Genomic DNA, 15,527 nt, shown 5'->3' on the forward strand with positions numbered 1-15,527 from the left:
GTGTTTTTCCATCTCTGTGTTCATTAAAAAATCTCCAAAGCGCTCCTCAGGGCAGTCTAATTATTAATCTAAAATCAAATTTCCCACACAAATTGGAAGGCCAATTACCCATTCATGTGAACTCCCCCTATCACTAGCAAGGAGGATGGAGGATGAAGACCCTTCGACACAGGAAGTCTTCTTCGACATGTAAAACAGCCACCGCCTCTTTTCTAACTGCTGCTGATACAGCAACGCTAGCCAGACGCCTGTGCTGACCAACTTCACACTAGGAGTGATGTGGGAAGAAAGTGTCATCAACCCACCCCTGAGAGAGCAGGGCCAGTTGTGCTCTCTCTGACCGCAACATGACCTGGAATTTGAACCAGCGACCCTCAGATCACAGCAGCAGTGCCACTAGCCCTCATCCAACACCTGGTTTAGTAAACCAGTGCCTAATAATGGTGAATCAGATGAGCTGGTGATGGAACTGAGCTCAATTACCTTCTTCAGAATGAGAAGCTCTCGTTCCTTTTCACTGGATTTATGTTTACCTGCATTTGTTCTGATGGGATCTGGAGTTTCTACAGTAAAAACTGAGAGACTTGACTTTAAATAATGTGATTAGGTGTCTTAAGACTTTTGCACAGTACTGTAAATAACAGTGTCTCATTGTGTTGCTGTTCCCTTTAGGGAAAGTTATCGATGTGGATAAAGGTATAGTCTGTGAGAACGTGCCCATCATCACTCCAAATGGGGATGTGGTCGTGTCCAGTCTGAACTTCAAGGTGAGACCAACTTTCATTGTAACCTCTGGTTGGTTTCACACAACCTGTGCTATTTAAGGGTGCGTAGACAGTGCGTGTTTACCACCCTGCTTTTTTTACCACAATGCTGTTTACCACCCTGTTATTGTTACCTCAGACATGATCTACTTTAACCTTTATTGTGATTTTAGTCATTGCCATTTTACTATACACCAATCAGCCATAACATTACCACCACTGACAGGTGAAGGTGAATCTGCAGTGGCTTCATCTGTCAAGAGGTGGGATCTACACATGAGGCAGCAGGTGAACAGTCAATCCTTAAAGGTCATGTGATAAAAGCAGTAATGACCCTAAAGAGCCATAAACTGTGGTGGCTAGATGACTGGATCAGAACACATCCCAACACGTCAGACAGGTCTTGTGGGGTGTTCCTGGTATGCGGTGGACAGTACCTACCAAAAATGGTTCAAGGAAGCAAGGAAACATCTGTGAACTAGTGGCAGGGTCACCTAAGGCTCATTGATGTGACCCACAGGACTTAAAGGATCTGCTGCTAACTTGTCTGTCTTGTAGAGCCCATGCTTCGAGATCTGTTGTGGTGGCACGAGGGGGACCTACTCAATATTAGTGTATTGGTGTTAATGTAATGGCTGATCGGTGTACTATATTACTGTCATATGTTATGTGTGTGTGTGGATATGTAACTAGTTTATTACAATTCTTTGTATAATCTATATTACCAGGTCGAAGTGGACATTGCAACACTACTTTTACTCCTGTTTATGGCAATGTCCAGAAATTGCAAACACATGGTCAGAATAAAAAAAAGGATGGTATTTATTTTAAGCAAAACAGTAGAAAAATACAGTACACTAGCACACTAACGTCTGTCCCCTGCATGTGTGTGTATGTGTGTTTTGCTGTATTGTGTGCAGGTAGAGGAGAGCATGCACTTACTCATCACAGGACCCAACGGCTGTGGGAAAAGCTCTCTGTTCCGTATCCTCAGCGGCCTGTGGCCTGTGTACGGTGGCCTGCTCTACAAACCCGCCCCACAGCACATGTTCTACATCCCACAAAGGTGAGCACACACACACACACACACACACACACACACATGTTCATGACCCTCCTTTTACCCCAGAGCTTATTATTCAGTTATTAATCATATTTCATTAATTATATTAATACCTTTTGAGGCTCAACTCATGATGCGTTGGTGATGAGTTGCAGAAGTAAAAGTGTGAGTTAGGAGAACCATTGACTGAATTACATTGAGGAGTTGCTGTCTCTATTGTCCAGGGATAAAGGCTTTCTGCTAGATTTTGAAGGAGCATTGCTGTGTGGATTTGATTGCATTCAGTGATCACCACCCCACCACCCTCATCATCCCCAACTCCCCACCACATCCCAAAAGTATTGATGGAGCACCAGCTATCACTCCAGAGAACACTCCCCGGTCCACTGCTCCACAGCTCAATGCTGGGGGGCTTTATACCCCACTAGCCCACGCCTGGCTTTAGGCCTGCTTCTCCAGAGTCCTGTTCTATTGGCAGTACTTCTCTACAGGGACTCGGCAAGCTGTCAGCAATGGGTGCAGCTTAAAGTAGCTGAACGCCTGCATTATAAGGGGTGTCCGCAAATATTTGGACACTTAGTGAATATCTTGTGAGTAACCACAAACAGCTCAATCCCAAACAAACTAAATATGCATTCATTCAGCTTATAGAAGTAGACCTCTACATGGCTGCTGCGGCGATGCACAGGCACGCATGCTGTGCGAGTCACCCTAACGGCCCACATGGAGGTAACTGTACAGAGCAGTAACTGAAAGCAGGAAACTAGACCCGTCACTCGTGAAATATTTACCACATCCTGCAGGCTCACACACAGGCTCACACACCAGGCTCACACACCAGGCCCTGGAGAGCAGTGAATATTTGATAAGAGTCAGGAAGAGAATGAGGGAGCACATGTCTTTATGCCTTTGTAGCTCTTACATGCTCCAGCTTTACTGCTGTCACAGCTCAATAGTGAGGAGTTAATGATGTCATATTAGATGGCATATTACTTGTCTATTGCCAATAGAATAGGAATAGGACTAGATTCTTGGATTTTCTGCCATTCTTCTCTGCAGATCTTCTCAAGCTCTGATAAGTGGGGTGGGGACTGTCGGTGCACAGCCATAATCAGGTCTCTCCAGAGATTTTTAATTAGGTTCATGTCATGGCTCTTGCTGGGCCACTCAAGAACAGTCACAGAGTGGTCCCTAGGCCACTCCTGTGTTGTCTTGGCTGTGTGCTTTGGGTCATTGTATTGTTGGCAGGTGACCCTTCAGCCCAGTCTGAGGTCCAGAGGGCTCTGGCGATCAGGTTTTAATGAAGAATATCTCTTTACTTTTCTCCATTCACCTTTCCCTCAACCCTGACCAGTCTTACTGTCCCAGACTCTGAAAGAAACACCCCAAAGCATGATGCTGCCACCACCATGCTTCACTGTGGGGATGCTATTGGGCAGGTAATGAGTCCTTTAGGGGCTTTCATGTGTCTTTTACTGAGGATATGCTTCTGCACACAGGCTCTTTGAGGCTCAGTCAGAGTGACCATTGGGTTCTTGATAACCTCTCTTATCAATGCCCTTCTCACTGGTTACATGGTTTGGTGGGGTGGCCAGCTCTAGGAAGAGTCCAGGTTGTTCCAGACTTTTTTAAAATTTGTAAATTATGGAGGCCAATGTGCCTTCCTAATTCTCCACAGAATCCTGTCTCTGAGCTCTGCAGGCAGATCTTTTCTCCTCATGGCTTGGTTTTTGCTCTGCTATGCATTGTCAGCTGTGAGACCATATATAGACAGATGTGTGTCTTTCTAAATTATGTCCCACAATTTACCACAGGTGGACTCCAATCAAGGTGTAGACATATCTAAAAGAGGAATGGGAAACCCACAGAGATACATTTGAAGTGTCATAGTAAAGGGTCTGAATACTTACTGTGTTCATGCGAAAGTTTAGTTTTTCTTTTCTAATAAATTGGCAAAACAAATCTAACCTTGAGTGCAGGTTCATGGGAAACACTTGAACCATTTTTTTATTTTAGCACAAGGCCTCAACCTAACAAACATAATATTTCCAATTCAAAGGGTCTGAAGTGTAGGACCCTATAAAACTATTAATATAATCGTGTTTCTGTCACACAAACCTCAGTGTTAAAAGATTTTATTAGAAGTCATTTTGGAGCATTTCTATTGGTCCATTTATCATGAACTGGTGAAGATTCAAATAATGTCAAAAGTAAAAACAACATGCAAAAAAAATTAATACAAGGTTTTAGCTTGACTGTCTAATTGACGATCCCCATGCTAGTTGATCATTAAATACCCCATTTCAAACAGCTCCCACTCATTTTTTTGTTAGGCCACACCCCCTTTCAGATTGTAATTTAAAATGCAAAAGAATTAAAGGTCTTCAAATCAAGGTATCGGTTTTGTTTCGAAAGGTTTGGAAGGATATTCAGCCCTAATCCTTACCTATAGTATTTATACTGACCCTTCCTAACTGAACCCCGTTATACAGTATAAAAGTCTTAATAAATCTGCTATTTGGTCCCAAATGGTGATTTTAATTCATCGTTTAAATTAGAGATGCACCGATCTGATACCAGGATCGGATATTGGCCCCGATACTAACAAAATTAGCTGGATCGGGTATCAGATAATTAGCCTGATCCAAGAGACTGATGCATTCACGGAACCCGACAGTATTCTAGGCTTCATAACTCAGGATCAGAGAAATCTACAGACATGATACACAGATCATAGCAAACCCTATATAACCAGCATCTGCCCTCGACCTGTCATCAGCTATCAGCGAGTAATCCAGGTTGTCATATGAGAAGAACTGAGAAGGGAGGAGCTGCTCGCTCCTCTTTAGTCTCACAGACTTCGAATTTCAGAATAGCCAACAGAATAGACAACACTGTGCCGAGCTCCAGCACAGTTATTATATATTTTTTATTTAGTAAATGAATTTAAATTGGGTTCATTTCTATCTGTGTTCATTTATTATAGTTTGTTTAGTAAAGTTAGTAAAGTAGTAATTCCGTCAATTCTGATGGTCAGAAATATGGTTTATTAATATTAAATGGTATTAGATTGACATCAGTTATCAGGTATTGGCCGATATGCAAAGTTCATGTGTCTATATCTGTAGCGGAGCAGAATAATATGTATCGGTACATAACTGTTTTAAATTTATGATATGATTATTTATTTATTTATTTATTTATATTATTTGGTCATTGCTTGCTTGTGTGTGTGTGTGTGTGTGTGTGTGTTTAGGCCTTACATGTCAGTCGGGACCTTGCGGGACCAGGTCATCTACCCCGACTCATTAGAGGACATGCATGAGAAAGGCTTCAGAGACAAGGATCTGGAAAGCATCTTGGACATTGTCAACCTCAACCACATCGTAGCCCGAGAAGGAGGTACGTCCACTGCGGCGTGGCTGACCAGTGTTTACTCAACACCTCTCCACTTGTAAAAGCCTTCTGATCTATAAAAGGAGGCTTGTGTGCTGGTAATTGGAAACAAGACCTTTGTTATTGTGGCACAATCAAGCCTTTTATAATGACACTGAGGCTTAATGAGGTTGTTCGGGGTGAAAGTCTATGAATGCGCTGCGTGTGGGAATGGCTGAGTGCTTTCTAGCTGAGGGTAATTCAACTAAAGTAATCTTCATAATCCTGGTTTTCAGATATTGGGAACTGTTGCAGAAAAATACCTCTGAATGCCACAGCGTCACGGATTGTCACAGCGTCTTACTGTGGATTAGAAGCATGCAGAGTGTATTACATGACCTCCTAATGTGATTAAAGTACTTGTGAGTTACAGGTTATGGGTTTTACTGCATGTAAGAAATCACGTGTCTCACTTTTGCACACCTAAGGGGCCTCATGAAACCAGCAGGCCCTTGTGGAAGGCATGTGAATGGAATAAAATCTGTTATATGAGATTTGACCTTCTGGACTGTATGTAGACTGGTAGGGGAGATACTGTCCAGTTTATTAGCTGTGTCAAAGAGCATGAAGGGCCACATACAACATCTGTGTGGCTTTATATACAGGAAACCTCTCCTAATTATTATTTTTTCATTTTAATTATATATTTATCTGTTGTTTTTTGTTGCTGTGCCTTTAAGGCTGGTAGTGTATATGGCTGCTTTCACACAAAAACCTCTTATCTCCAAAATGATAAGAGCAGCTTCAGAGGAGAAGGCTAAACCTTCTCAACTTTCAGTTTAAAAAGCTTGTATTGTTTGTGGACAGCCTTTCTAATGAATGTATTCAGCTACATTAAGTTGCACCCATTGCTGACACAGATGTGCACACACACACACACACACACAGCTTGTCTAGTCGCTGTAGAGAAGTACTGCCAATAGAATATTACTCTCTGGAGCAGTTAAACATCAACCTATTGGCATTGTGCCGAATACCAGGAATGGGTATAAAGCCCCCCAGCATTGTGTTCTCTGGAATGACCCCTCACAGAATGACCTCCTCCAAAATGTAATAGAAAGCCTTCTTCCCTGGACAGTAGAGACATTTATACCCTTGATTTTAGAAGAAACAACATATGAGAAGGTGTCCCAATACATTTGTCCTTACAGTGGATGTCAAAAAGTGTAGTGGGAATAAGCAGGCTGCACTAATATGACCGCATCGTAAGCGAGGACAGTTGGGTTTTCACGATAGGAACCCTTTAATCTTTATGTAAGAGCTCCAGCACCATACCTTAAAATCTGTAGAATTCCAAAAACATCTAGCAAAGACCTGGAGGGGCTAAACCACAGACAGCCAGTGTACACTAAAGTTTTCAGTTGACCTAAGTTGACCTAGCTGACCTAGCTGTGTGTCTTGTTTGCAGGCTGGGAGGCCGAGGTGGACTGGAAGGACGTGCTGTCTGGAGGAGAGAAGCAGCGGATGGGAATGGCTCGGATGTTCTACCAGAGGTAACGCATCTCACGTCATTAAGTGGCTTTGTATGTCTCTGTAAAATCTCCATGTCTAAATTTGGAACCTCTCTTTAGGCCCAAGTACGCTCTGCTGGATGAGTGCACAAGTGCCGTCAGTATTGACGTGGAGGGGAAAATCTTCCAGGCTGCGAAAGATGCTGGGATCTCCCTGCTGTCTATTACCCATAGACCCTCTCTGTGGTGAGGCTTAAGCACGTCACAGTTGTAGAAGCAGATTTGGAGACACGGAAAATGGCAGTGTTGGTCTTTTAGAGATTTCTGTGAACACATTATAATAGAAAACAAACAGGAATTAGGGGTCCACATTTTAATTCTCTATTTATATTATAGCTGCACTCATTCTGCCCCAGGAAAAGAACAGTAAACATTCATTAACACTCATTAATTGCGATCGTTAATTCACACACTTCATCTTATCTTCACCTCACATGTCTATTCTTGCCTACAGGAAGTACCACACTCACCTCCTGCAGTTTGATGGAGAGGGGGGTTGGCGGTTTGAGCAGCTGGACACGGCCACTCGTCTCTCTCTGACCGAGGAGAAGCAGCGCCTGGAGTCTCAGCTTGCTGGAATTCCCAAGATGCAGCAGCGTCTGAACGAGCTGTGCAAGATCCTGGGAGAGGATTCTGTGCTAAAAACGGACGAACCAGAAGAGGAGGAGGAGGAGGAAGAGTGAGCGTCAGAGCCGCAGTGTTACCCTGCACATCCTCCGGTACTATTGCAGTGTTAAACGTTCATTTTTTTAATGTCGTCACTTTTTTTTATAGTCACTTTATTTGTTTTTGCTTTTTTCGAGATTGTCTCAGATTTTTACGGCGGTTTGATCTGGTCATTTTAGTTCCATTTTTGTAATCCTGAGTATTTTGGTACTTTAGCAAACCACTAGTTCAGAACGTTTCAGTGGCGTTTATGTTTTTACTGATGTATGTCTTATTTAGTGACAGTAACAGCTGTTAGTGTTACTTTTTTAGATGTATTTCTAGTATAGAAAATATTGATTTCTTACTTGACACTACAGATTTGTGGGTCCTTACCAATGGTATTTTTACAATAATACTTGAACCCTAACCACTGAACCCATTCTAAAATCTGGTAGTTTAAACTGTGGTTAATATTGATTTATCTATTTTTGCCCCTAACTTGTGACAATGGGTCTCATTCACCAATATCCTTCTAAGAAATTCTTTACATTTCCTTAAATGGCAGTGGTGGCTTAGCGGTTAGAGCGTCTGGCTATCGATAACAGGGTTGTGGGTTCGATTCCCGGGTTCAGCAAGCTGCCACGGTTGGGCCCTTGAGCAAGGCCCTTTACCCTCTCTGCTCCCTGGGCGCTGGAGTTGGCTGCCCACCGCTCTGGTTGTGTGTGTGTACTCACTGCCCCTAGTTCACTAGTGTGTGTGTGTGAGTGTGTGTTCACTACCACAGATGGGTTAAATGCGGAGGACCCATTTCGCTGTGCAGTGACAAATACGTGCACCTTACCTTAAAAACCTTAAATAAGAAAATACAAACATAAGGTCTATTTAAACCGCATAATTGGTTACAGCTCTGCTCTTTTTTTATGATGGATCCTCTATTGTCCTCGTAAACTTAACAAATCCCAAATAAGAAAACACTGGTGAGTGTCAGAATCTTGGTGAAAACTGCATTTAGTGGAAGAACTAGGAATGTCCCAATTTTATTGTAGCAGAGCGCCCTCTGGTGTCTTCTAGGCGCCATTAACAGATTTTGTTTTCAGCTGCCGCCTGCTGTAGTGAGGAACTCCTAATCTACCCTAATCAGTGCTGATTTGTGACCTTACTACAGTGAACACAGCAAAAAGTACCTTAATTAGAACAGATAAGTGCGCTGAGCCAAAACAAGGCTGATGTTGTCCTTTTACTCAAACCTCGTTCCACCTTAAATGACCCTGCAGTTACGCTCTGCTGTTGAAGTGTACACAGTAACAGCTGCGCTATTTAAGGTGGAATGGAGAGTTAGAATTAGGAGCCACCTTCAGCCTTGTTTCGGCTGCTTACTGCTAACGTCAGCACACTTATCAGTTCAAATGAAGCTCTTTTTGTTCTGTTCACTGTAATAAGCTCACAAATGAAGGGTAGTTTTTGATAAACCAGCATCAGGCGGCGAGATGGAACGGAAAGTATGCGTAAGCTCCTTCAGCTCCTTCAGTCTTGGTCAGAGCTGACCCTGGTTAAATGAATCGCCACGCTATAAAACAAGAATTACACATCAGTAGTCGACAAACAGCAACAGCTATCAGTTTAAAGTGTGTACCACTAAACACACACTCACGCACACATATATATGCAATATATGGTAGCTGAATGGTCAGGGAGGTCAGTCAGACTGGACTTTAAGATATTACATAGTTGCTACAAAGCTCAATAATGGATAGGGGCCGCGGGAGAGCCCACCAGAGTGCTGTACCCCTAGTGACAATCAAGTTGATTGAAGCTAGCTGGGTGCCCCCTAATAAGGACTGCCCATGGCTCATTTGGCAGGGACATGTTTTTTCACTCTGACAGCTGGCCTCGCTGGTACGAGCTCTTTGCTGTCTTCTGCTGTTTCCCATTTCAACCTAGCTCAGGCACCAGTACCCTCAAAGCTGTTCTCTCTGCTTCCTGACCTCGCTCAGGCACCAGTACCCTCAAAGCTGTTCTCTCTGCTTCCTGACCTCGCTCAGGCACCAGTACCCTCAAAGCTGTTCTCTCTGCTTCCTGACCTCGCTTAGGCACCAGTACCCTCAAAGCTGTTCTCTCTGCTTCCTGACCTCGCTTAGGCACCAGTACCCTCAAAGCTGTTCTCTCTGCTTCCTGACCTCGCTTAGGCACCAGTACCCTCAAAGCTGTTCTCTCTGTTTCCTGACCTCGCTTAGGCACCAGTACCCTCAAAGCTGTTCTCTCTGCTTCCTGACCTCGCTTAGGCACCAGTACCCTCAAAGCTGTTCTCTCTGCTTCCTGACCTCGCTTAGGCACCAGTACCCTCAAAGCTGTTCTCTCTGCTTCCTGACCTCGCTTAGGCACCAGTACCCTCAAAGCTGTTCTCTCTGCTTCCTGACCTCGCTTAGGCACCAGTACCCTCAAAGCTGTTCTCTCTGCTTCCTGACCTCGCTCAGGCACCAGTACCCTCAAAGCTGTTCTCTCTGCTTCCTGACCTCGCTTAGGTACCAGTACCCTCAAAGCTGTTCTCTCTGCTTCCTGACCTCGCTCAGGCACCAGTACCCTCAAAGCTGTTCTCTCTGTTTCCTGACCTCGCTCAGGCACCAGTACCCTCAAAGCTGTTCTCTCTGCTTCCTGACCTCGCTCAGGCACCAGTACCCTCAAAGCTGTTCTCTCTGCTTCCTGACCTTGTTTGGGTACCAGTACCCTCAAGGTTTTCGCCTTTGGCATTGTAGCCGAGGGGATCTCTTCCCCTAGCCTGTTTAGCCTAGTTTCAGACGGTTTCCTCTCCCAGGTTTGGTAGGGGGGTTGTTTTCCTCCTTGGCGCTTGCGTTTCTTTAGTTTGCTTAAGTTGTAGAGCTGTATTATTTGTATGAACACGAAGATCGGACTGGATCAGTATGGACCGCACTCGGGTCGGATGGCAAAACCCTGATCAGACATCCACAACATTAAGAACTGTTGGTGAATGAGGCCCATGCTTTGAGGTCTCTTACAGGTCATTTGAGCTTGGTTTTAGATTGAGCTTGGTTCTACATTTCCAAAATCACGGGACACTCTTAAAAATGTACCACAAAGGGTGCTACGAGGGGTTCTTCCAGCTATGCCATAGAAAAAATGTCTTTGGTTCCATAAAGAACCATTTTTGTAAAAGACGTTATATATATAAAGTTTCCTTACCAGTTCAAAGGTTCTTTATTGGAACAAAAATATCTCGTCAGGAACCCCGTGTAGCACCCTTATTCTAAGAGTAACAGATACTTGAGCTACCAGTCTGATCCTGTCCCGTCTACAGGACAGTATGGCTCTGATGTTCTAGTATCTTCCCCCCGGCCTCATGGCCATCCCTGGCTCAAACACTCTGAACAAAATGAATATAATCTATACAGAAAAAAGCTGTGAAATATGCTCAGGGGTGTCTGTTTATTAGGTATACCTGCCTTGTACCTACAGTTAATGGCCAATTTATTAGAAACACATACTATCACATAGGTTCAGTTTGTAGGTTTACAATTACAGACTCGATTCTGTCTGTTGCCACACAATTTATCAGCCCATCTATCCATTGATCACTGGAAGGGGACCACTTCTGGACCACCTCTGACTATATACTATTCAACAGGTGGACAGTAGGAGTGATAGTGTGTGTGTTGGTGGTGCTCGTATGACAGTATACCAGCAAAATAAGGCAGAATCTGAGAGTTAGAGGATAACCAAAGGCATATTGTAAACAGGACATGGACACACACAGTGTCACTGATGCGAAGAGCTATTCTTATGAAGCATCAAAAGCCTTGAGAAAAATCTTTAGCTTGCTAAATACACGTGTGAGGGTCTAGGAGGTGCCCACAGTCTATAAATGGACACCTACATTATCGCAGAGGTGTTGATATTAAGTGGCTAGAAGGTGTAAAAAGTGTAAAACCCCCAGCAATACTGCTTCTGTGCCACACACACACACACACTACCTTGCTACTACCAGGTTGGATAACCCAACATCCAGCCCTCATTAATGCTCTAGTCACTGAATGCAATCAAATCCTCAGCAGTGCTCTAAAATCTAGTAGAAAGCCTTCTTCCCTGGACAGTAATAAACAGTGAGTGAGCAGGTGTCCCAATACTTTTGTCCGTATAGAGTATCTCATCAGTGGAGTTCTTTCCATTGATGGGTGACGGCAGATGGGCTACAGTCAGTATCACTGTAAACCCACAGTGCTGTGCACTCTTAGAAATACAGGTACTACAAAGGGTTCTTTGAGAGACATCCATGAAGAACCACTTTTGGATCCATAAAGAAGAGGTCCATCTCTTTTATGACCGAGGTTTCTTATGGAAACAGAAGTGCTTCTTCTGCGGTATCAACCAAAACACCCTTTGTAGAACCTTAATTCTTCGTTGTTCATAACCTATGACAGATGTTTCTGATAAAATGGCCAATGAAAATGGGTACATGTTGGATGTTGCCTTAAATAAACTGGTAACTCTGTGTATAGTAGTTGAATGCAAGAGCACTTTGGCTGTAGTGGTGTCCTGTATGGTCCTGTTATTATGGACTGTAGACTTTCTTTTGTTGTCTTTCTTACCTTTGATTTGTGAAAATCACATTTATTGTTATTATTTCATGTGATGAAACACAATGCTGAAAACGTGTGGACAAATCAGGATACCTCCCAGTAACTTCTGAGCAAATGCATTTTACTATGGGATTTCTGAACCCGAGGCATTACATGTGGTGGACTTAGCTTGGATAGCTAGGTCTCTTACATCTGCACATTCGACTACCTTACCTGCAATAGCTAGAGAATGAAGGCAAGGAGATCACCAGGACTGGGTCGCACCGGGTTTGCGTTCGTTCAGCCTTAGGTTTGTGTGTAAAGTCTTTACTAAGTCCTTAGTCAGGCTCGTTAGTATGACACTGTGCTTTTTACGAAAAGCCGGCTGCACTACAAACCCTAACTAACAAATCCGCTCTCTACGACCGAGGTACACACTGTGGTTGGTGTGGTGCTACAGATAACACCACTACCTGCTTGTGAGCTACCACACTACTTAGGTGCGATTCCCAGTCTAGGTGACTGTGCTGCGCTACACCAGTAAGAGTCCTTGGCTCAGACTCCGAAAACACTACATTGGCCCACCTCTGTTATATGAGTAACCTTGTAAGTCGCTCTGGACAAGAGTGTCAGCTTAATACCATAAATGTAATGTATGACTTGTCAATCAACACGCTGTCATGGAAGCAAGGAATTATTTATATTCCATGGAAAAAAATACTCAAGTAATTTTATATATATATATATATATACACTGCTCAAAAAATAAAGGGAACACTCAAATAACACATCGTAGATCTGAATGAATGAAATATTCTCATTGAATACTTTGTTCTGTACAAAGTTGAATGTGCTGACAACAAAATCACACAAAAATCATCAATGGAAATCAAATTTATTAACCAATGGAGGTCTGGATTTAGAGTCACACACAAAATTAAAGTGGAAAAACACACTACAGGCTGATCCAACTTTGGCTAATTGCCAGTAATTTCCACCTGTTGTCTATTCCATTTGCACAACAGCATGTGAAATTGATTGTCAATCAGTGTTGCTTCCTAGTTGGACAGTATGATTTCACAGAAGTTTGATTTACTTGGAGTTATATTGTGTTGTTTAAGTGTTCCCTTTATTTTTTGAGCAGTATATATATATATAAAATATATATATATACATAAATTTTAGTGTTCAGTAAAATGTGAAAATATAAGGATACATATATTTTCAAATTTCACTGAAATAAATAAAATGTAATAAAACCAGAATTGTGTCCCCTACAGTAATTTGCACTGAGCCAGTGGGGAAATAACGGAAAATGACTGTTTAATGCTAACTGGTGCTCCAAGTTGGTAGAAAGTAGATCAGTTATTATCATAATTTGATGTCGCCTAAACTGAAATCCAGCATAGTTGTCTAAAGGATGTAGCCTGTCTCTTAACAACTGGCAGCAAAAGTGATTCTTGATTTCTGTCATTCTGTGTTTTGCCGAATTGTGTTACCTGGTCGAGACATGCTACCGTAGTGTGTATTTATATACACTATAGCTGAGGAAACAAACCAGTCTATTCATTTAGGTCACATTTATTTTTCAAATTATTCATTTGTTTTATAAATATTTATATATATATTATATTTATAAATATTTAATACATTTTGTTACACTCAATTAAATATTAACAGCAAGCTCAGACTGTATGATGCAGCCGTGAAAAACAGAATTATCATGAAAAAAAATGTCAATAGTATTGCCGACTCGAAGCGCTTCAGACGAGACATATATATATTGGTTGCCGTCAGTTTAGCAGCTACAGGCTCCTACATACTTACTAGTTAGTGTGTTAGGTGCAACTGGTTCTGATTTAGTAATGCGTAAACCTCCACTTAGTAAACACCTACGTTACAACTAGCCTACGTTTGAGCGTACGCACAGCTGGTGCAACCGAGCCCATGACCTTGCGCTCTTGTGCATTTCTGGTGTATGAAGCAAATGTTGGATGCCAGAAACATTAGCGTTATATAGCATTATGTTCTTTGCTTATTTACCTGTTTTTAATCAGAAATAGACCATTTTTAAACGTCCAGATGATCAGGTCAGGAATGAACAAGTGCTAGTGGGCTATAGGGCCTGTTTCATTCTCCTGTAAGTATAGTAATCTAGCTCCTGATCACTGAGACCGCATGGATAGTTCAGACATGTATTGCCAGCAGTGTAAATAGAACGATTTTGTATGTCTGGAACTCACTGTAAGACGGCCTATATTTTAACAAGAGGTCCTTGCTCATATTTTGTCTACACGCGAGATTCAGGGACATGCTGCTGATGTAATGGATTTCCAATGACTGTAATTTTATGAAGACAACCCGTGCCCTTTTCTGGGGCCCTGTAATGATAGACAATGTGGGGAGCGGAGGGGTTTTGTTTTTGTTTGTTTTTTTTTGTGTTTTTTTTTGGGGGGGGGGGCGTGGTCTGACCTTTATAGGTGAGCTATACAGAAATGTAATGTATGGAAGTATGGAAGTCCTGCCTTTGCTATTGAATGGACAATGTCTCTTTTGCATGACATAAGGATGTACTGTTTTCCAAACAGTATCTATACAGAAATGCCATTTTACAAATATGCCTCAATTCTAAGGGTTGAAATCTGCCTGAGTATGTGAACCATGAGCAGAAATGTTGAGCTGCCCAGTAAATAAAACAATAACCATCAGCCTGTGCACTTTGTCTCATTAATTGGACGTCTAAGGAATCAAATTAGACAGTGTTACACAGTACACATGAAGGTAGACGTTCCACCATGACATGTTTACACTGGAGCTGAGACTCCATAGACAGTCAGTATGGAGACCACCATACTCACTATACACTACACTCTGCCTAAGCACTCTCGGAAGAGGTGGGTCTTCAGTCTGCGTGTGAGGACTGCAAGCGACTCTGCCGTTCAGACACCCAGGGGAAGCTCGGTCCACCACTTTGGTGCCAGGACAGAAAAAAGCCTGGACGCTCGTCTTCCGTGGATTTTGAAGGATGGCGGGTCGAGCCGAGCCGTACTTGAAGCTGGAAGGGCTCTTTCTACAGATCTGGTTTTGACCTTTACCATCAAGTACAGAGGGGCTGGGCCATTCTTGGCTTTGTAGGCCGGAGTCAGGGGGTTGAATCTGATGCAGGCAGCAGCTACAGGAAGCCAGTGAAGAGAGAACGCAGCAGTGGAGTAAACACGGCTGTACTACCGAGCACCTGACCAGGATGCAGATGCTGTCGTTTGTAGAACAACAACTGTGGATAAAAAAAAGGCATGAGATGCACTGATTGTGGAAATTGTGGGGGTATTTTTCATGTACATATCTGCAGAAGTCGCCACATGAACATCTATAAAATAAAGAAATTCAGATCCTTTCAGACACAGCTTTTACTCCTGGGCTCCCCCTACAGCTATGGAGTGTAATTTACCTTTACTCCACTGTCATAAATACAAATGGTTTTTTGAATGCTTTGAGAGACCCCTGATGGACAGCTGTACACATGCTTTTGTTGACA

The 15,527-nt window shown here is 42.8% G+C and overlaps 1 protein-coding gene across 1 annotated transcript in view; it reads left to right on the plus strand.

The window, feature by feature from the left end:
* Positions 1–14,691, plus strand: part of abcd2 (ATP-binding cassette, sub-family D (ALD), member 2) — a 28,110-nt gene extending 13,419 nt beyond the window's left edge. The window contains exons 5-10 of the mRNA XM_072674212.1: positions 673–767; positions 1,685–1,830; positions 5,084–5,229; positions 6,671–6,755; positions 6,834–6,959; positions 7,228–14,691. Of these exons, the coding sequence (XP_072530313.1) occupies positions 673–767; positions 1,685–1,830; positions 5,084–5,229; positions 6,671–6,755; positions 6,834–6,959; positions 7,228–7,456 (827 nt within the window). The 3' untranslated portion in view covers positions 7,457–14,691. The remainder of the gene's footprint in view (positions 1–672; positions 768–1,684; positions 1,831–5,083; positions 5,230–6,670; positions 6,756–6,833; positions 6,960–7,227) is intronic.
* The last annotated feature ends 836 nt before the right edge of the window (positions 14,692–15,527 follow it).

Source organism: Salminus brasiliensis, chromosome 2 (genome assembly GCF_030463535.1).
Source record: "Salminus brasiliensis chromosome 2, fSalBra1.hap2, whole genome shotgun sequence".
In the NCBI taxonomy this organism is placed as follows: Eukaryota; Metazoa; Chordata; class Actinopteri; order Characiformes; family Bryconidae; genus Salminus; species Salminus brasiliensis.